Source organism: Octodon degus, unplaced genomic scaffold, assembly GCF_000260255.1.
Source record: "Octodon degus isolate 3935 unplaced genomic scaffold, OctDeg1.0 scaffold00044, whole genome shotgun sequence".
Lineage (NCBI taxonomy): Eukaryota > Metazoa > Chordata > Mammalia > Rodentia > Octodontidae > Octodon > Octodon degus.
The window spans coordinates 2,161,851-2,184,897 of NW_004524620.1; the positions used below are offsets into that span (position 1 = coordinate 2,161,851).

The window sequence follows — 23,047 nt, forward strand, 5'->3', positions numbered from 1 at the left end:
CTGTATTCGAATGCCCCCCACATTGTGATGGTTGTGTTAAAATTCTCCCCAAATCTATGCTCCTAAATATGAACACAGAAGTATTCATTCATTCCTTTGGGTGCCTGCAGCTTCAGTAGCAGAGGCAGCAGCAATTTCCAGGAGCTGAGTATTCTTCGGGGTCAACCAATGCGGACCCCTTAACACGCCATGAGCCGTCAAGGGTCTGATCAGCTTCTCTGCTGCATCTCCCAGCAGCATCCTGCCAGGTCAGAGGGAGACTCACATAACGGGCTGCGGCTCCAGCACTGTTAGGAGTCTGCCTACCTCCCTCCCTCACACAAAGTCTTGTGCTTGCAGCACGTAGATGCTTCAAGGGAAGACCCTCAACACAGCCCACCTCCAACATCCGCTTACAGCTAGGGGTTGGTTCTTCCTGTTTTTCCCAGGAGAAGGTTGAATCTCACAGGACAGAGCTTAATTCTTGGGTCTTTTTTTTTTGTTCTCCAGTCAAAGTCTGTCATGCAATGAAAGTGTTGAAACTGCTCTTGTAAACAAAGAAGCCAAAATCAGGGGAATTAAATAATGTGTCTACAGGCATTGTAATTCGTAGTCGAGAAGCCATCAGAGTTTCTACTCATCAATAAAAATGAGTTCTTTTCTACTTCTTTGCCTGGACTTTTTAAAGGGGATCCAATTTCCAGACATGACATCATGTAGAAAACATGAAAACATCCATCAGCCACCATAATCACCTTCCACGTTTGTCACCTACTATCTTTTCTTAATTGATCTGACAGAGGGTTTTTTTTTTTTTTTTTGGAAAATGAGAAAAGAATATTGCAGAAAGAAAAATAATTTATGAAAATAAATGAATGCATTAAGTGACTCACAGGTGATGAGATCTACGAAAGAAGAGGTCTTTCTATACGGGGTAGGGGACAGGAGGCAAGGTGCGTCACACACACGCACTTCCATCATAGACTCATGATTCCACGCTCGTCATCGCATTTGCAGCAAGCGGGCATCAAGACAAAGCGAAGTGAGCGGTGCAAGTTCAGGCTGCTCAGCTACTAACTGGAGGAGTCAAAATGCAATCCCCGCTCTCGCTGACCTCAAAGCCCTTTCCAGAATCTGCTGTGGGGCCCTCAAAGTATACATTTACCACTGTGGCTCTAAAATTCTGGCTTCATTTCAAAATCATAATAACACTAAAAACACAGTCTTTTTTATTTCTTCCTATAATTTTCTTACATAGTTGAAAGCTTGCTGTGGAATCTCAGACACTTCAGGATTGTTTCCTGGGGCCTCTGGGCTCCACATGAGACATATTGGACATGGACCAGGGGTGGCCAAAAGTCAGTTGGGGATGGTGAATCTATAGGAGTCAAGAACTCAGAAATGGAAAACCAGAGTTGTCTGAGATTCCCCCAAGGTGAGTACAGTGCTAGCAGGAGACATACAAAGAAAGAAAAAGTAAAAACAGGCTCACGCGTGAAACAGGCTTAATACTGTCAGGAAGTCAGATTTTTTTTTAAAAAAGGTGGATGAAAGAACAAACATATTTACAAGTCTTAACAGAAACAATTTTAGAAACTTGAGAGAAACTGGCAGCACTTTGAGATCCAGTAACTACAGAAGTTCAGCAAGAATAAAAGATGGTAAACACACAGACATGTAGGCAGATTCTGGATGCAGTGCTGCTTCTAAGGTGAGCTGCTGGGGTTAGTGTGTCCTACTAGATTTGTTTGCAAGTTGCAGAATGGCAGTCAGCTGGGCAGGGATTCTTTGTACTTTTCTGTCTTATGCAGTGGGGCTGGCCCTCAACATGGAATAAAGAAGGTATCATCTCAGATTGCCAACTGGTAGGCCCATGTTTACTAGAAAAGCTACACTGGGAATTTAATCAGTAGGTACTTTGAGTTAAATCTGAGGGGTCTGCATTAAAATGCATTTGCTTTTGCACAGTCGAAAGATAATAACAGCCTATTTTCTGGGGAAAAAAGCCTGAAAATCAGGCTTCGCTGCTGAGAGATGCAGTGGGATGTGGACTGCGGACGGAGTGGCTCTTTTAACAGAAAGATGCTCTTTGTTCTGTTTGCTCCTATTGCCAGTATGAGCAATTTTGATGACAACAAAGAGTCTCTCTGAACTGTAAATTTAGTTAGAAATCGATCCAGACACACACTTTGGTTAATTATCCGCTGTGTGCCCAGCGGAAAGCTCTTGGCCACAAGGCCAGCGGCACACAGAGGAGCCGAGTCATTGTCGCACCGGCAACAGGCGTGACACATACCAGCGCCGCTGAGTAAAACTGGGCAAAACGAGAAGCGATGACAGTGTTGGTTTCAGCTAGAAAGATTTTTCTCTATCACTAATAATATTATTACTGTTATTATTTTTACAGGTTTCAGTAAATTCCTAGGGCTTTGGCCAATGACAAAAAGATATCAGGGTTTTATTAATTGTAAGGAATACATGATTTATGATATATCTGATTTGTCTTTGGTCTCAAAGGAATTACTGTCACAATATAGTTTATTTATTCTTTAGATGTAGCTTTGCGAGTTAAGATGTTTTATATGATGGTGTTACAAGCTCTCTGTCCCTTTACTGGGTTTGGGGGTTTGTCACACGACAAGGAATGCAAATGTGAAAATGGTTTACTGTTCCTACCACCCACTCGATCCCACCCTGGGCTGATCGTGCCTTTCCAGTGTGATACTGTGATGCTTCACACAATGCAGGGAACCCAACCAACTTGTTACCTAAATAAATGATTAAAAAAAAAAAGAAAAACAGTTTTCCCCCACACAGCAACATCTCTGAAATTGATGTGTACCTTCAAATTCATGACAAGTTAGAATCATATCAGCAGGGTCACTGTTGTTTTCTTCTCTTTTCTTAGTCTATCTTACATGTAACTAAGATAGAATTAGGGGACCGCTTAGAATTGATGCTACCTACATCTGATGAGACAGCTAACAGCTATGAACATGATGGACCACTCAAATACTGGGATTACTTCCTCTGTAGAGAAGAACAAGGTAAAATACAAAGACGTTCAGTTATTTGTTTAGGGTGAGAAGCTTGAAACAGGTTGAACTGCAACACGGTGGCTGCAGCCCCTGTGTACGGGTCACTGTGTGGCTCTGTTCCAGCGTTGGCTCAAGGACTGGAAGGCCCTGCATGGGAGGCAGAGGTTCAGGATCCAATTTCAGAGCCAGAAAAACCACTCTGTTCCTATGGAAGTAGTTACGAATCTTCCACCCCCACTTCCACGGCAAGTGTATCGGCAGATTCTGATCTAACACAGTAAATCTACTCAGATATTTCCTCAACTTAGCTTACCCAGGCTAGATAGGAAAGAGCTGCTACTGCTTTTTACTTCACGAAATCATTCTTTCATTCTGTTCCACAAAACACCATAATCATTCAACATTCCAAACAAAACAAAAATCTCTTATGGCTCATCTGTGAAAAATACTTAAAAGGGGAGGTCTTCCCTGGCTTTTCACATTCACATAAAACATGAAAACAGATCTTTGTCACTGATTTTGCCTTTCAGGAAAATCGGAAAGATCTGGAAACCCCAGGACATTCATAGCCTGGCCAAAAACAAACAGAGCAAAAGTGTGTGTCTTGCTTAGTTTCCTACTGGTGTCTGGATAATGCTCTATAGCGTGTCTACCATCATGACTCTACATATAAATTATAAACTAAATAAAGCAGATACGGCCAGCCATTCTGCATTATGAATGCTCAGAGATTTACAAAATGTTTACTGATGATGCTTTTGTTCCTGTAATGGACTAGGACACACTGCCACTTACCAGGAGGTTTTCCTGGGGAAGAACCAATGTTTTCTTGTGCGGTCATTCTTCCAGTGACAGACAATTTTTGTTGTTTTGTAGAGAAAACAATGTTTACCATGGAGAATGGACATACAATTTTACAGAGAAAAGAAATGCTTCCTTAGCATATGGCAAGAAAACCAGTTTTTCCAGGAGAAAAGCATGCACTACAAATTGATAACTAGGACATTTTCATAGAAATATTTAGTATAGTCATTTAGTCTAGTTGGAGTCTACAGTTCCTAGACTCTATTAGGAAAAATAACCAAAAATGATCAGTAAATGATTTAAGGAAGTTAAGATGCAGTGAAGAATATGAACTGGCTTGGTGGTTCTAGCATGGCAGGCAGGTGACCTTGGGGAACAGTGACTCCTTTCTCCTGGCCCTCACCTCTAGGATAAGATGATGAAGCCATGTGGTCTCTGAGGCCTACTCAGTTCTACACATCTCAAAATGCTTTTTAATGTCTTTCATTGTCTCCACACTGTTTCAACGTATCTACCTATTTACAAAGGAAATCGTGTATCTTTTTTTCTTTACTTGTCTCACCAAAGTATTGTGAAAATTTATCTTATTCAATAAATTATAATACACAGGTTGTAGCAAAAAAAAGGGACAGGACGTGGGTATCTGGAATGTTCTGCATAAGAACCTCATTACTGTCAGCACAGGCAGGAGCTGTGCGCATGCTGCCTCGGATGCAAGAAACACTTCTTAGCACATGTGGATGATAAATACCGAAGGCCAAGAAGCACTGAGATCCCAGATAATCCGCCTACACAGATGGCAGCCAGGAAAGGGGGCTGGCTTGTGCACGAGGGAAGGAGTCTTCAGTTGGGGCTACTGTGAACTGCAGTTTCTTGTTTCTTTCCAATCACAGCAAAAAGATTGTCCAGAGAAGCTTTTTGATATAGTTTTTAGGATAAGAGACAAATCTGCAATCCAATGCCTGATAACTGTCCGTGTTCACGTAACTACCACGCCAGCGAGAATCACGGTTTAAAAAGCAACTTACAAGTGGCTGTCAGAAACTTGGAAGAAATTTTGTGGTGGCAGGAACCATTTAAAAACTGGTTATTTTACCAACTAAGACCAAAAAGTGTTGAAAAGACAAAATGGGACAATGCGGAATGGGAAACCTAGCACAATACAGCTCTCTGGACAAGTGCCTTGAGAATCTAACTGGGCACTGGCTTTGCATCTCGGACTCTGTAGCACTTTCGGATAGTGGACACTGGGATGTCTGTGTGTTAATGTTTGACCAGTAGGAGCAGGCAATCCCATTTACTCAACAGCATATTCAATCCATTTCCAGAAAAATGGCAAGTCTGTATACAGCTGAGAAGGCTATTTCCATATCATTCGCATCACAAAGTTGCAACTACTCGCACAAGTCAGAACAACTATACTTCTCCAGGAGCTGTTCCTACATACAGGAAATGAACATGTGTTCTCCCACAAAGAACTACTTGTGTTCCCCTAATCATTCTTCCTTTCCTCAGAGTCTGTTTTTCCCATCTTATAAATTGACAGTAGATTAATGTCCTAAGAAATAGCACTGTACATATGCTCTGTGTTGTATTCATCATTCAATGAAAACACTGTTATCATAGGATTGACTATATTTTCTAATTTTTTCATTGCTATGACTGTACACTTGTTGGAAGTAGGAAGAAACTTAATACTTTTTTCCCTTATTATAAATAGCTAATTTTTTAAACACAAATAAGCATACTCAGCTCTTTACAACAAGGCTTTCACTTCTTCCCTATACCAGGAAGTCCAGCCTTTCAATTAGCAGTTGTTGAGTCCCTGGAAATCCATGCACATGTGGGCACACATATACACACTGTGTGTCCTGGAGTTTACATGCTTACATGCATATGCAACACATACACACTCTGTGTTCCTGGACTGTGTGCATGCGTACACGTTCGCACATATACTACCTAATTTTCACAGCAATAAAGGAGAAATTTATAGCTACGTGACAGTGCAAAGTTAGAGCCATGCGAAGTATGCAGGGCTCAATGCAAATGTGTCTGGGTTCAATCTCATCACCTTTCCACCAGGAGACCACCTCAAGCTCACTTTTATGTTAGTGAGAATAGCAATGGCTGCTCATTGTAATTCCTAACTCTACCTTGTCCAATTTCATTTCACCCAACTCTCTCATAAATAGCTTGCCTTGTCACATGTCTATTAAGAACTATCTCTTCATTTGGCCTTTTAATTCCAAAACATTTCCAGGGTATCCCTGTGAAAATGTAGACAGCAAGGCCATGGGCCAAGGGACATACCCAATATCCTGTATTGCTACAAACTACCAAGTGTTGAGGAGCTAGTTTGCAACCCCCAATCTTAGAATGGAAGTTCCAGAGCCTCTTTTTCCTACTGTCTTTGAGCTTTCCCTTGACAGTGTGTTTTTCACTGCCCTTTTTGGTTTTCCTGAGTATCACCTATCTTTCCTATCTCTTCCAGTTCACCAGCTCATAGACATCCAAGGGACTCCAGAAAAATGCGATTAGCTCTTAGGTTGAATTCCTTGTCGTACTTCTGATTATTTCTGTATGTATGTATTTGTCTTGGTCAACTAGACTTCTTAGAATTACAGTTTCTATTCCTCTTCGCACTCAGCACCATGCCACTGTTCAGTAATGCTGCGGATAATTATTGCTTCATCTTGCTAGCTTGGCAGCTCCCTTCTGTACTCACTGTCCCTTCCTATCCAGGGTTCTCTGTCTTTTGGAATTTGATTAGCAGTAAAAGTCTAGACTTTCTTTAGGGGACCTATATGTAAACATCAATATGATAGCATGATAAAATATGATAAATAATCTTACTTTGTATGCATAGGTAAGACATATAGAAGTTAATCTACACAGCAGAAAGCCTGGAGCCACTGTAGAGAAGCGTAATAAAGCAAGTTCCAGGGAAGACGGCACAGCCTCTTAGGTCCAGGTGACCGTTCTAAAGCTTCCCTGCACCGTGAGCCTCTGGCCCAGGGATAAATGAGTAACTCTTTTACTTTAAGGAGGTCTGATGGCTGTAGTTCTTTAATCCTTCTAAACTACAGTAGGTAGGACCTGCGTGTGTTTAGGTAATGATGGCTGTGATCACACCTTGCAAATGCTCTCAAGCACAGCAGTCTATTTGCCAGCAAGTGATGACATGGAGATTGTGCGACCTTAAACCAATAATACCTTTTAATTGAAGAAATCAGAATATTTGCCTAAAATGTTCCTTTAAAATGGAAGTTTCTAGAAACCATGTTCACCTACTGAACCATCATTTCTGGGGCTGAGACCAGGAATCTGAATTTTAGACAGGCTTCTAAAATAATGCTCAAGCAGTAGCCTAAGATTTTATTTAATACCATCTACACATATTATTCTGAGTTAGTCGAAAATTTCACCACCCTACTGCATTCACTTTGACAGCTGTAACAGATTATGGGTTGTCGGGGGGCTTTATTCTCTGCATTATAGATTCTGTCCTTAAATTGTGACTACTTAAATTCTAGGAGGGATATTTTAGTCTCATATCAGAAAATGGAAACCTAAAGTGTTTATATAGCCCTTCAGAGGTGGGGTTACTCTAATCTCTCAGATTCTTTCTAGCTGTCATCGAATGCAGTGATGAGTTCCAATACCTTTGCAGCATAGGAGGTCCCTTGTAGGATCTAATTATACTGTGCTACCAGGGCAACCTTCTTTCTCCTATTCTGACCTTAGGATTGGTGCAAACAGCGCTCATGTTTTTAACCTCTATTTTCATCTTACAGTCAGTGACAGATTCAGCTTCCTGCATCTTGAGTGGTCCCAGCAAACATTAATTCACAGTGATTATGCCAAAATAATTAAGTGTTCAAAAATAAGATGAGTCTTGTTTCCTCCATTTTCTTCACTGACAACCAGTTAAAACGCACTTATATTTATATGAGGTTATAGCGAAAAAAAGCCTCCAAATTGCTGCTCTGAAATATGACGTAGAGGCCTTAATTTTATTTCCTCAAATGAGAACTGCATTTAAATGTCTCCTTCATGGCTGTTAAGGCACAGCAGACCCAATGCACGCCCAGGGAGCTGTAATCACAGACCAGCGCCATGATCCACGGCCAAGCCTCAGCGTGGGCTGTCACGGCGGCGGCTCAGGCTACTGGGGGAGCTGTGAAACGAGAGCCGTGCCAGCAGCTGCTTCATAACTATTTTGGAGGAGCACTTGTGATCTCACGGCTAAATGAGAGTTATTAGAGAAGCTCTGCATACAGTATTTCTTGAGAAATTCTATATCTAAAGGAGAGTCGTTATTGCATTCAATGTATACAACTGAAGTTACATCAGTAATGCAAATACACAGCGCTATGCATGGTGGAAAGTTACACGGGTGGTGAGTGAATGGCTTAAGAAGCAATTGAGTTGTCGCGTTTTTATCTTCTTGTTATCCTCTATACAACTCTTAGTCACAAATAGATAATCAGAGCAGGGCCATGAAAGGAATATCACATAGCAAAATAGTAAGAATCACAACAATAACAAACATCAGGTTGGATCTGCACAAAATTCTGGTTGGTGACACTCAGCTAAGTGTTGCATGTTACCCTACATCCTCGCCTCTCATCCAAGTTACGTTTGCAAATTCAAGCCACAAACTACAGAAATGTTCTAAAGGGGATTACATAATTTTAAAAGGCCAATTACGATCTAGAAGAAAAAGAAGAAAAAAATATACAAGCAGAGCATTTGAGTAAACAAGACAATCAGTTTTGAATTTCTCAACATGGAAGCAGTATCCTTTCCTAAACAGTTTAAACAGAATAAAGTGAGCAATAGTTGAAGAACTGGTTTCAATATTTTTTTCTTCTATTTTTTGTGGAATACAAATTTGTACATAAAAACTGGCACAAAATTCACAATACACACACAAATGCACATGACACAAAGAATTCATTTTCATAACAAAGATTTCATGAAGAATTCACAAAGGATTCCGGTATTTTAAGATAGTATTCACTTTCCCATTTCTTCAGAAACAGTCAACTTTTTGAAAATACAGCACCACCTTAAAATTAGTGCTAGTATTATTTTAGACGAAAATCCTTTCTGTGTATTCAGTAATTATAGAGATTTTGAGCCAGGTAAAACAAAGAATACTGAAAAATCTCTTCATTCCTCTAATCTCTGTTTTAATCACAATTCTCACCATAAATCAACATATGTAGCAGCTGTATATATACTGTGAAGTTCACCAATCCAGAATGTTTTATGAACTTAAAGCCAAAACAATCAATCAATCTCATTATGTACCATTGAACAAACATAAAATAATACCTCTACAAAAAAGAAGCTGCTATATTAAGAAATGATATATACACTTTTAAGTTGGTACACATTACACATTTTTATATCATATTCTGAGTTATATTAAATGAAAAAGCTCTGATGTTAATTTTCAAGAATATAATCTAGGAGAAGAGGGCACTGACACCTGAAATTGCTGTCCAGTATAAATGTAGTGAATTACCTCATATTCCTGGGAAAACTTCAAGTTGTCATTTGCTTTCAACCTTTCAATGTGATCAGCAAGTTCCAAGATTGGTATTGGGGGATGGCTGGCCATACCTGTTAAAAAAAAAAAAAGGAAAGAAGAAATATACTTGAAAACAAATAAAAATGAGACAAACCCTTCCAAAATATAGATAATGCTGTAGTTAGAGATGGCCTGAAAATATGTGAGTAGTAAGGATGTTTTAGATGAAGAAGCAGGTAGAAAGTTTGGTTACCCAAAGCAGGACATGCTCAGGAGGGGCGGATTTTGTAGCCAAATAGAAAAATTACCAAGCATAATCCCCAAACTAACTCTTCCTAATTAAATGCAATGTTGTCACAGTGTACAACAATGAGGTTCACTAGTGGAAAATACTGAGCCAGGCTCCACGTCAACCACTGCTTTGAGTAATGACTACTGTGTCATCTCAAACTCCTCCTGCACCATGTGAAATGGAAATTGCATGGGATTTAATGGTATAACGCAAATGAAGAAAACAGATACTTAGAAAGGCCTAAAAGGAAAAGAGCAGTAGCTTGATAGGAAACATAAAGTGATGCATAAACAAGGAAAACTAACATGAGGAATGAAGGTTACCAGCGTAACCAGGATCGTCTGAACCTGCAAGGGAAATGATGGCATGAATAAAATAAAAGTGAATCTCTTCAAAACAATGAAATGGATATCCTAATGGGCTTTCCAAAGGATAATAAAACTTGTGGTAAGTTTTTTGCAGGCTCCATCATATGTTGGGACTAGCTCAACCAATTAAGATTGCTTTCAGATTTTACAAACCTGTAGGTGACCGATATTCACATGCAAACATGGACACAAAAAATGACATGCACCACGGCTCACTGACGATAACCACTGACGACACACCAGACAGCAAACTCCACTTCAAAAATGTTTCCACTAGGAGCAGATTGTAGAGGCTGGGGTTGCAGCCTTCCCCTGGACATTTCGAAATGGCCACATTAACCACCTTATGGTGTTTCCCACCAGGACCCATCATTCAACCCCCAGTAAACTTACAATCTACTTCAGGCGTAAGCATCTTTGTCCACTAATGGAAAATGAGTTTAGGGAGGTGAGCACACAGTGAAAGGACAAGGGAGGGAAAAAGGTGGAAAAAGAAAAGAAAGCAGAGGTTGGACTGACACATCATAGTTCAGTGGACCAGCTGAAGATATACTGATTTCATAGACGTCATGAAAAATAAAATTGCTGTTAATTTTGGTAATTCCTGTGTCTTTGTTTCCTCACTTTCTGTAGGATTTGTACATTGTTGCATTTTGGTTAATTCTGCAACATAATTTGGAGAAAGCATTGCTGACTCTTATTTTAGAAACACAAATTTCAGCTGGCTAGAGAAATCTGAACTAGCATGCCCCAGAGAAATCTCTGAAGTTGGAAGATTTAAAGGGAAGAACCCAAACTGGAAGCCAAGTTGACACTGTGCTGCCAGGGCAGCCCTCTGGACTACGAAGGCTGTGGAGGAAGAGCCTGACGTCCACAGGGCATGTGGTAACTTTATGGTTATTTTAGAAATTGTGCCATTGTCGGGCCTCACCCAATAAGTTCCTTTATCTCAAATGCAACAGTTTCTGTGGTTCTGGCAAATTAAGTACAAACTACTTTGCTTCTTCAAGACTGTCACTGAGCAGTGTCGTGCATCATGCTGGTTTAGCAGCAAGGCTATGAAGGTCTGCTCCAGTCAGCTGAAACCTTAGCAGAGGTCCAATAAAAATGAGTTGGTGAGAAAGAGAAAGTCTTTGTTGGCGATTTAATTATACATTTGGACCGGAATTTTGGAGCTCTTTCTGAAAGTTTTCTGTTTAGAGGGTAGAATTGAACTAATTTCTATTCTGTGGAGGAACGGGGTGGGTGACAGTGACCTGGTAATTGAAGTGATCTGATCCAGCTGAGGCGCTCCCCAGTAAAGAGAATGGGAATGCAAAGGCACAGAGACATTAGGCTTATCTGGGAACGGAATGGAATGGACCATGTGGACACCACTACAGCGCTTTCACAGAGAAAATAATAGAGACAAAGATGTTTAGACCTTTTCGAGCGAATCGTGGGAGAGAGTTATTATCATATATGGACTGAATGGTGGTTTGGCTAGAGAGGGAGGACACAGAGCCAATCAGGGAGGCGTAGGGGACTGAATTACTGCTCAAAGCTGCAAAAAGTAAAGCCAGTTGGAGACGGGAAAAGTGTTAGTACAGCAGCAGCAGAAGACCATCATAAACAACCAGTGATGTGAGCAACATATCGACTTGGGGCATGCGCTGGCACAGGGTGCGGAAGTATTACTTGGAAGTTAATTACAGAGAAATCCAGGCAGATCTGTGCTTATTCTTTCTAAATCGAAATGTAGATCCCACGCAAAGACACCACAGTGCAACACACATCATTATTAACGGCTTGCCAAAAGGTACTGCCCTGCAGCAAATTTCTAGGAAAAGTAACAATGGCAGGACAGACCCTTCACTGAAATGGGGGAACTTGTGTGAAGCAAGTGGCACAGGAGACAGAGCCGTGGCCCAGGTCACTGCACGTGGGTTTTACTCAAAATTTTGACACCCAGATTACCCAGGTCACCGTGCCTTTGGCTCTATGGAGGAGCAAATTGATTGTAACTGAGTTCCTCAGTCTCTTCATCTGGAAATTACAAGTACAGACCTGGCTACACTCTGGAGCGGCTCCTTTCTTCACAGCTCCCCTTTGTACCCCACATTGATTGGATTTCTGGACACAGAACAGTCTAGGGCTCATGCATAATGCTTTGAAGACTCACAGCTCCTTTTACTGAGGGATGGGGAAGATTTTCTTTTTCCAAAACAAGAAACCATGATGCAGTTGAACTGTCTACCTTTTGAATTAGCTAAGCTTAATGGCAATTTTTAGCTTGTCAAATGTGTATACAGTCGATTATGTTACATTATGTATTTGCAAAGACTGAATGAACATAAAAATTATGCTAAGTAATAAACCTGGAGGAAAACTAATCTGAAATTGCTTAGCTCATATTAGAAAACAATCATCAAGAATTCAAAATAATGTTGCACAGCGTTGCAGCAACTTTTCTGTCATCCACTGCTGAGGAAAGGCTGCGATACCATCAAGTACATTACATTCTAAAGGAAAAAAAAAAAAGGAAACGAAACACACTAAGAATACTAAGCTGCCCTCACTGCATTATCTTTTCAACATTTTGTCTAGCAACCTTACAGTGTAGAAATTAGTTTATTTTTATGAAAACAGTATTTTTCACACTTGAATCTGAGATATCTTGAAACTGCTTTTTTGCAGGCTGTGGACCAGACTGACCCATTGAGACTAGATGGAGAGGGCAGAAACTGACATTTTACAGTCTGTAGCAACGCCTGCAGTCCTGTGTGGATTCACATACACGCAGGGGCGCCTGTGACTGCGCAGATTTCCTACTCCAGCCTCATAGCAGGATGGAGGAGAATGAGCTGATCTTGTCCGTGGTGACCTCTCCGAATCCCTGACTCTCCACTGGCAAGTGACACTTCTTTAGCTATTATGAGTAGCAAAGTAGTTGAAGTTCTGTTAACCAACAAAGACTTCCTGGAGCTGTGACCTCACTGCTTCAAAGGCATGCATGCATGGAACAAATGCATTTTCATTAGTTATACTGTACATTTTGGATACAGTGATCACGTTCATCCTAAGGATTAGTACCTGTGCATGTATATCTTGGTTCTTTTTTATTCCCCTCTCTACCCTTTCTCCACTCTTCCCTTTCTGATGTATAAAAGCTTTGTTCCATTTTTTCCTCTTTTCTATTCCCTCCATTCCGCCTCCTCTTCCCTAGCTCCATTGCTCACTTCAATATTTACTTCTTATTTCACATATCTATTACATATTTTGGTGCTTACTGTTTTCTTAGATCAGAGAAACAACTGATATTTAAACATGTGTCCAATTCATTTCACTTAAAAGTATGGTCTCAAGGTGCACCTATCTAGCTAGATGTGTCTTAATCTATCCCTTCTTTATGGCAGAGTAGTACTCCACTTCATAATGCCCCCACTCCCACCTCTTCTTTGTCCATTCATTGGTTGATGGGCATTTAGGCTGTTTGCAAGATTTAGCTACCACAAACTGTTCTGCTATAAACATGCTGTGCATACATCATTGTGGTGTGATGCTTGCAATTCTTTTGGGAAGATACCAAGAAGGGGAATAGCTCTGTGAAATGGAACCTCTAGTTTTAGATTTTTTTTAGGAATCGCCACACTGATTTCCACAGTGGTTGCACCAGTCTGCTCTCCCACTAACACTGGAGAAGGGTTCCCCTTGCTCCCCAGCTTTGCTAGCATTTGCTGTCAATTGACTTCTTGAGAATAGTTTTTTTTTCTATTTTAGGGAAGGGTCCATAGGGTGTTCAAGGTCTCACTTCTAGATCCGACTCATGGTGATCTATCTGCCTGTTTACAGCCTCCTAAGAGCTGGGCTTACATGCATGCGCCACCATGTCCTCTATCAAATGCAGTCTCAGCGTGCCCTGGGGGTGGGGCAGGCATGGCAGGCCAGAAGGATCGAAGCCCCAGCCTCTGCGCCTGCTTGCAGGAGCTTTAATCCACTAAGCTATTTGGCTGGCCCTCAGGCATTTTGAAAATACATACTGAGTCAGAGCAGAATGTTCACACTGAAGCTACGATATCCGCAATGTACGATCCAAACCTTACACACAGTCAATGTCATCTATCAAATCTGCCTTAGCCTGCAGGAAGAAACAAAAGCTCAAAACAAAACCATGATGACTACTTTTAAAACAGCACATATTTGTGAGGCTAACATCAGGCGAGTTTCCTCACAAGAAGGCAAACATTAAAAGCATGGCATTTTAAGCCGAGAGCTATCTTATGTATAACTTGGTCTCCCATTTTCATTTTATGTAAGGAAATTCTAAAGCCTGGAAAAATTAAGTGGCACATGCATGTTAGCTGAGACAGGAAACAGCAACAATGCCAACACGCTATTGAGGTGCCTCCCTCCAGTATTGTTTCTAGAATGGTAGTTTAGATTCTTTAAAGCAGGGGCAGTTTTGGTTGCCAAAGAGAGGAAGCTTGTAAGCTACCCAACCAATGAGGACAGGTATTGTCGCTAAACACTGTGAAAGAGAAATACACTCCTCCCCTTTGCTTCCAACAAGCAGCCTTCTAGGGCTGCCTTTTGTTCCTCTACTTTTGATAGAAGCTTGGGAATGAGAACTGTTTTTCTTTCATAAACATGGGAAAGGGGCCAGGGGATATGACTCAGTAGAATAAGCGCTTCCTTGGCAAGTGCAAGGGCCTGAGTTCAATTCCTGGTTCTGGGGAAAAAAAAAAGATAAACATGGGATAAATGCAACTTAGTTGCTCAGTCTCAAAGTCCGAATCATTGCGAGGGTTGGGCTGTGGAGGTGGGGAGCTGCGCAGAAGGGATGGTGCTGGGCTCCAGCACATCCTCTGCCAAGCAGCAGTGCAAAGTTAACAGGGCCAATCTTGTCAGGTTTCATTGAGACCTTTATGTGACATCACCCTGGCTTTTAGTGTTGAGTCAAATTTTCTTATTTTCTTTCTTTCTTTTCTGTATGTATTTGGTACAGGGTCTCACTACACAGTTTGGACTTATAGAGATCCTTCTGTTTTCAGCTTCCCAGCACTGGGATTACAGGCACCTGGTCTCCATGGCCAGTTCAGCATGCCTGGGGGTAGGGCCGGATGGCATTTAGTGCCAGGGATCAAACCTGGTCCCTGAGCTTGCCTAAGCAGGTGCTCAGTCTGCTGAGCTGTCTCGTTGGCCCTCATCAAATTTTCTTGAGGCCTAGGGGACTAGACAGAAAACCTGATCAAAATAAAGTATGACCTGTGTACCCAGTGGAACTGATACCAAAGAATGCGGAGGGACAGATTTCCTGCTTGCAGAGACAAAGCACTGGACCAGATACTGAGATCTGTGCCAGAGATGTAAAGGTGGGTATTTCTTGAACTGGTTCATCATTGAAGGATTCATTTAACTTAGTGGATCTATTAGACCTTTCAGATTTTTCTTTTAGGTTCTTACACTAGGGGGACAATATGATGTCTACACATGTGGGTCTGATTTATTTCACTTATGAGTATAGTTTCTGGTTGCATCCATTTACCTTTAAAGGCTTCAAGTTTAGAACAAGGAAAATATTAAAGTTTGAAAGGAAAAGTTAATTTTTCATTGTTTGATCAATCTTGCATGCCTATATCTGGTAATCTGAGTAGCAAATTTGATGATAACAATGTATAATACAACAACTGTCAATTTTCTGTTCTTGTTTTGAAGTTCTGTACCATTTGTATTGTTTTATGTTGCTTTGTTTCTGTCTTTGTTCTTGTTACCTATTTTTGCTTTATCTCTTTAAAATGAAAGAAAAATAAAAGATTCATTCCTCCTTCTCTTTCCATAGCCCAAACCCATTTATTTTCCAGCAAAGAAAACTAAGATTGTAAGAGTTCAAGTAATCGCTCAATTCTGGAAGATTGGCAGCACGTGGAGAAAACTGGGCTAACGACGCTGGCCACTGCATGGCTTGTGTCTCGATGACCCCAAAGCCACACAGGGTCATGGGGCTTTTCCAGAGGTGGTGGAATCTAGTGTGTGACTGATTCCCAGTACGATGCTGGGATCAAGGGTGGGTGGTTCCTGGGTCAGTCCACTGACTTGGATCGACACTGCCCTAGTTCCCAGAGGCTGGATACAACAGAATGGAAGTGGAAGTAAATAAGTCAGAATTTCCAGTATTATAACACGTGTCACGAGTATGCCACAGCTTGGTACATTGTTTAGTTTAATTCTTCGATGCATCTCACAGCCCAGTGTGAAATTTAAATTAATAAAAGACCTCATTTCTTCCAATTCAGTAATAGCATTAAATACAAATAACAGAGAAATTTCAGACTCACAGAAAATGTTTTGTTTAGTGGTAACTAAAGATTAAGGAATAATTTCACATATTGAGAATGCCTGAGTTTCTAATTCACTGTGTATTATTTTGTTTAAAGGTATAATCTACAGAATAGTCAGTCACATTTTTAATAAGACTTCAAAACCAAAGAAAATTATTTCTATTAATTGTGAAAGAGGCTCACCCTCCCTCTCCCTCTCCCTCTTCCTCTCCCTCTCTCTCCTTCTCTTTCTCTCTCCAGTTGCATTGGCAGCCTTCTGCCACCAGAACACTTTCTCCTCTGCATGTGCTACCCTGCCTTGGAGCCAACCAATTATGGCTCTCCAAAGGTCAACCAACTGTGAGCTAAATAAACTTTTCTTCCTTTAACATTAGGTGTCAGGTGCTTTGAGTCAGCAAGGAAAAAAGTAACTAAAAAAACCACCCATATAACAACACAAAGATCATAAGTCATCCTCCATTTAAGACCCTGGGGTACTATAAAAGCTTCATTTAGAATATTTCTCTTTCCATAGTGGGAGACAGCGTAAGGGCATTCACATCCACATCTCTGTTTTCTAATTCCTTTTTGCCAAAACATTAAGTTTCAAGAAAAAATGAACTAAAGATACAAATTCAAAATGCTAAAAATAATGATGGCTACCTGGAAGAATACTTAATTTTTTCTTGCTTGTCAAATGTTCTTACTGTGTTTTATTTAGTTACTTAGAGTATGCTTGGAAGAATTTTAGTACCCGTGTGGAAATGTTTATCAAATACAGGTTGAATATTCCTAAGCTGAAAAGCCAACATCTGACATAATCCCAAATCTAAAATTTTTTGAGTCTTGAGAACAGAGAAGCTAATCTGCTCATCAAATCGAAGGTACTGGCTTCATCAAAACTGTGCATAACTGATGTAACAGTGATGGAGGAAAACCTTTGGTTCACAAGCAGATTTTTGCCACAGCCTGGGCACCCTTAGGACACCATAAAAGTACAAACATCCTACATATTTTATAATTTGCCTCACAAATTATAAACATAATAAGAATATAGATCGTAAGGTATAATGGCTTCTTGGTAAAACATTAAGGACAATTTCACTTGATCCATGATTAGGATCATCATTAGGTGGAATTTTCTCTAAACGTACTTCCTGAAGTAAGCTCTGAATGGCATAGTTAAAATTCATTTCAATGTAGAATTTCTCAGAATGCAGAATTTCAATCAACTGAGGAATTTAACATTTTGATTCCATAAATCAGTGTTTTCAAAATATAGGCCAAAAAGTTCTCTTTTTTAGATTTTTTTTTGCTCACATTTCTTAGGCTAAAAATAAAATATGAAAAAGAACCTAAAGAATAGATTTTGGTAGCACTGATCAAATTAATATCTCCAACGGACCAAAGAAGAGGCTTCAGAGCTTCCAAGCAGCCAATTCTGCTGCTGGCATCACTCTTTCTGATCTGTTAACTTTTTACGAGTTTATTTTTATTTTTCACAGCCCATCAATCACCCACCATCCGTGTATGCTTTAGGGCAAAACATATTAAGGTCAACTACAGACTGAAAAAGAGCTTTTATGTTGTGACAACTGGTGATGAATTCGTAAATCTCTTTTTCAAAAAGGTGCAAGCGCAAGCACCAAGGTTTGGCTTTTGTTTGAAAGTCTTTCCTGGGGTCTGGGGTGTGAGTGGGGCAGCAGATCTGGCAAGGTGGCACACACAGGGAGAGGGACAGGCAGCACCTGGCCCTCCACATGACGCCATCAGCTCCACGCTGTCTTACACCTTTCTTTATACTAGAAAGTGTGCTTCTCTAAAATTCTGAACTTGTAAAATCACTTGGTTGGGAAGTATAAACATGAACATATATCAATAATTAGTTTGACTTCCTTATATACTGTCACATACTGAAAATATTGTATATAACTTCATCATAAATATAACACTATACATGAGCAGAGGCCATGGGCCAGGAAAATTAAATTTCTCTACAGGATTTCACAGCATTAAAAAATATATGTAATGTGTGTCTCCCTTAAAATGGTAAATGCGCCCATGCTAAGGCCCTACCTGGTGTTTAGCATGCAGACATAGCAAGCAAGGTGTGAACAGATGAGGGTCCGGTCCTGACTATTACAGTACCATCCAGTCCTGGTTATTACAGTACCACCTTCAACAGCAGAATATGGGAAGTAGTGGTCATTACTGAGGAGACAATGGGTTCCGAAGTCTAGAGAACAGAATGGTACTCTGACATCAAGAAGGATGAAGGTCTAGGAAAATTTAGAAAAATAATGGGAAAAATCCAGTTTTATATAGTTAAATCTAAAACTGCAAATTGTGTTGATGTTCAATAATCTATCTACATGCTATACATTTTATTACTTCAAGAATTATGTGTATAAATTTTAAAAAGTCTAGAAGAATATGTATGGAGAGAGTTGCATATGGTATATATATTTCCAGGAGATAAACCTGAAGTAGGGAAAGAAAATGTTTTCCTGTTTATTTTATACATGTTAAGGAAAAAGAAGAAAAATTAGATGTGATGTGATAAAGAAAATTCTTCTCTAAATGTGCCATTTTGCTTTTCTAAAATTATAAAAGAAATTCAGATGTACTTTAAATAATATAGTGAACATCTGAGAAGTTACAATCATTACACAAGTCTTATAAAGGTTTATTGACATATTATCTTATAATAAAAAAAAGACATAGTGGGAGGGGACACTAAGTTAACTCAAGATTTTTTTTAAAGGAAATTAGAGTCTATCCTTCAAACTCAGGCTAAAGAGCGCCCTCACTTGTGTCTAACAGGCAGCCCACCTGCCATCTTTCCTAAACACATACTTAGTTTTTGCTCTGCACAATGACATATAAAGCTGAAGAAAAGTTTTCTTTAATGGCTTCCTTAATAAGTGCTTCTTTCCTTTGTGCACAGAACTTAAATATTTGTAAAACTGGGTCAGCAGATACTTCTAGCAAAATCCTACACTGTGTCTCTTTTCTACTAATTTTGCTCAATGTATTTCCTGCTCTGAGATGGCTATCTAACCTTAACTACGATCCTAATCTATCTTCCTGGGTCTGCATTTTGCTTTGGTAAAGTTGATGACCCCAGCAATGATTCTCCAGTTACCTGGTGCACGCTAGTTCCGACTGATCCTCCACACTGACAACTGAGGACCTAATCATTTAAGCCATCGTTCTCCTAGGACATAGATCTCTCTACAGCGTGGCAGTGTCCTGCTGTTGGACTCATGCTGAGACAGATCAGCGCTCACGGATGTTAAGAAGGGGCATCTGCAACCATGAAAGCTGGAGCCTCCTGATGTGCTTGGATGCCGGAGTACAGCGCTTAGCTCAGAGGAACTTACTTCTGGAGCAGAATGTCGCAGGGGTGCTAAGGCGCATTTCTCCCACACACTTCCAACCACAAAAATTTAATGATTAAAATAAAAACAATAGGGGTCTCTGTCTTCCCCTTGTGTTTCAATTGTATAACAATGGACAGACCTATACCTGTCCCTGATGTGCTTGTGTGCCTGTGGTATGGTTAAGCTGTAAGAATATTGTCGCAGGACATTTTGAACATTGGGCAAACTGAGAAAGGAGATCTATCCCCTTAAATGTACACTCTCAACTAAGAATAAATGACTTAGAGTAAAAATGAATCTTTCATTCACATTTTTAAGGAAAGTAAAATTTATGCAATCAGTAAACGAAGCAATGTGCTTCCTTCGCCATCTGAAAGGGTGGCTGCACTTCAAACGGCAATGTTTGGTATTTTATCATTCAGAACACACGCATCAGGAATGGACAATCAATTTGCTTTTGATGGCAAGTTCTGTTCCGGTCTGGTGTATAAATCATAAGTTTCTTCGGCAGAGACTTTATATAAATACATGGAATATTAAGTCCCTATTTATGCATAACATTATTAAATGGTCTCAACAGTTCTTATGTTTGGGGATAAATAATTACGTAATCATCGATCTGACATATATAAAATATTTCACATAGTGAAATGAAATATATTTTAAAATATAAAAATTAAGTAGAATCAAAGCACCAGTTATATAGCATCTGAAAAAGGATCATTTTATTTTGACAACCTCAATTCTTTATGAATAAGAAGAAAAAAGCACAACAAGGTTAGCAATCCCATCATCTGCTCTTATCCTAGTTGCAAATAATTAAGGTAATTCACAGTCCCTGGCTGGAATCCATGCTCAGGGAAGCAAATGGTCACATCTCTGTGAATTTCACATTAACAGCTGAGTTTATTTCCTTTGTAAACTGGTCAAATTTTCAGGACAGCAGGCCACACCATAGGGCTTGGGAGGAAAAGAGACTGCTTCAACAAATCAAGCTTAAGTGGATTGCTCAGCACAGTGAAGAGGCACCAGCCAATGCTTCCCAAGTGTACAGTCGTATCAGGACCTCAGGACAAATATTCCTTTTCCATTTATTCTTCTACTGTATCTGCTTTCTCCTCCTTGATTCATTTTTATAATTTATTCCATTATCCATTTGGTGATAAGTCACCAAATGGTTCCTTCTTACGTATTTCTACCCCCATTTGATTTCTGTAAAATCATTAGTGATCATTATAGATGAGTGCTGCTTCGATTATAACATTCATTTTCATTTCCAGTGATTCACCTGAAGTTAACATGTTCTTTCTACAAATGGATCCAGTATTCCTATGTACATTAGGAAAAGAAATTCTTAATGGAATTATTGGATTTTCCGTATTTGAAAAATTACCCATAAAAGTGAGAAGTATTTGAAGACAGAAATCTCTTGGAAAAGTCATTCCTATTCAGTCCCTAGCATTCACCCTTGCCCCGTTAACAATTGTCTCTACATAGTTCCCATCCATGCTTCTCATTTATGCCTGGACACCTTTTCGGTTGTTACATGCAACAAAAAGGTCACACTTGGACGACTCCCTCTCTGGGGCTACAGTTCCTTCCCATTGAACTCCTTGACAGTGCTGCGGTCTCTGCTGGAAGACCAAGGTTCCTGTACAGACTGCTTAATACAGAAGTACCACAGTTCAGCCAGCAAGAACTCCTGAAAAACATGACCCTCCTCTCTATTTCTTAAAGGTGATGAGGCAAAGGATAACACTGAACATAACTGCTTTGGCATTTTCATCTTTTATACATGGAGTTAACCCATATGAACGTACAGGATTTCTGGCACCATTAAAAAGTTAGGATTAGCTTGAATTAGTCAGTATTCTCTTCTTGCTAAGTGTATTAAACCAACCAATTTTACTACTGTATGCTAATACATACTAAGGTGCCTTCAAGGAGCCCCGCGAAGGCAATTCAACATGGAGCATCTGGGAACTAAGGCAATGACCCCAGAGAATGACTTGAGCTGGTCCAGAGTTCATGCACAAGTGTATGGGGTTCTTTCTCAGCTTTAAAAAAATGTATACAAAGATATTTAATTATATAGAAAGTTATTTTACCCTTTATACTTATGAAGGTAAGTTTTGCCTTCTGAAAAAAAAATGTAAAAGGTCTAGAATCATTTAAATTAAATGTTTTTAAAAACCCACAATCACGATTGTACAATATAGCTACTTTGAAAATACTGAGCATTTCATAAAGTTCAACACTTGTTACTATAACAACTTTATGTGTAAGACAGAATATGCTAAACATAATCAGGTATTTTCAATTGGAAGCAATTCACTGAGAATGAATAGTTTAATAAAGCTAGAGTGTATCATATGGGGAGTTCGAACACTCATTTAACTTGCCAAGAATTTTGGACACCAAACTCCAATAACTTTATCTGAATGATTTCTTATGTCAACCCTTTACCATGTCCGCTACCATAAATTATCAAGGCAGTGTCAGTTAGCTGTGTCATTTTAGCTCCAGTTCTCATTTCTGACTTGCCATCACTTGATATAAACAAGCCTTGGTTGAAAGAGACCAAAGACATTTAGATTTGGAGTACTGATATCATGTAAAGCTCCCCAAGAAGTACAGTGCTTCTCCTCTGTTGAAGCACTTAACGTTCTTTAAGAAAAATACCTATGTTTTCAGATCTTAGTCCTTGAAATGTTCCCAATAAGAAATATCAATTGGTAGGGGGCCAGGGAGATAGCTCAGTGGGAAAAGGGTTTGCCCAGCAAGCACATGGTCCTGAGTTCGATCCCTGGTACCACCAAAAAAACAAACAAACAAAAAAAAATTGGTGACATGTAGTATAAGTAACATGTAAAAATGTGATTTTTGCCTCTTCTTTCTTTCTTTTCTTCCCTCCACTCTCTTTTCAAAATTTTAGAGAACCATAAACACAAACAGATAAGGAAACAGAGAACAAAGCTGTGTATTTCCAAAGGATGCAACATGTACACTCTCATCCTGTTGTTCAGGCATTCACTTTACGAGGAAGTAAAGTATCTCTCCATTTATGTCACTGAAAATAATAAACGATTTGAAGTCCATATAAATGGCACATATTTTCATAAGGACTATCGTCCTTCCAAAATCTGAAGAAAAACTACATATGTTTCTTTTTCCTACCCCACTTCAGATTTGCACAAAGGACTTAATTTTCTTTCAGACTTATGCTTGGACGAGTCTTGACAATATTGCAATAAAATAACAGGATGCAAAATGATTCCAAAAAGGAGAAGTATTCATCTCTCACAAACAGTCTCAAGTGGGTCATTAAACAGTGAGAGAAGGCTG

The 23,047-nt window shown here is 39.7% G+C and overlaps 1 protein-coding gene across 1 annotated transcript in view; it reads right to left on the reverse strand.

Annotated features, from left to right (window-relative positions):
- Nucleotides 1-23,047, reverse strand: part of Ptprd (protein tyrosine phosphatase, receptor type D) — a 437,469-nt gene that overhangs the window by 102,633 nt on the left and 311,789 nt on the right. Inside the window, exons 21-24 of the mRNA XM_023715852.1 lie at nucleotides 11,447-11,505; nucleotides 10,177-10,335; nucleotides 9,961-10,002; nucleotides 9,358-9,455 (exon numbers count right to left, since the gene is read on the reverse strand). Coding sequence (XP_023571620.1) covers nucleotides 9,358-9,455; nucleotides 9,961-10,002; nucleotides 10,177-10,335; nucleotides 11,447-11,505 — 358 coding nt within the window. The remainder of the gene's footprint in view (nucleotides 1-9,357; nucleotides 9,456-9,960; nucleotides 10,003-10,176; nucleotides 10,336-11,446; nucleotides 11,506-23,047) is intronic.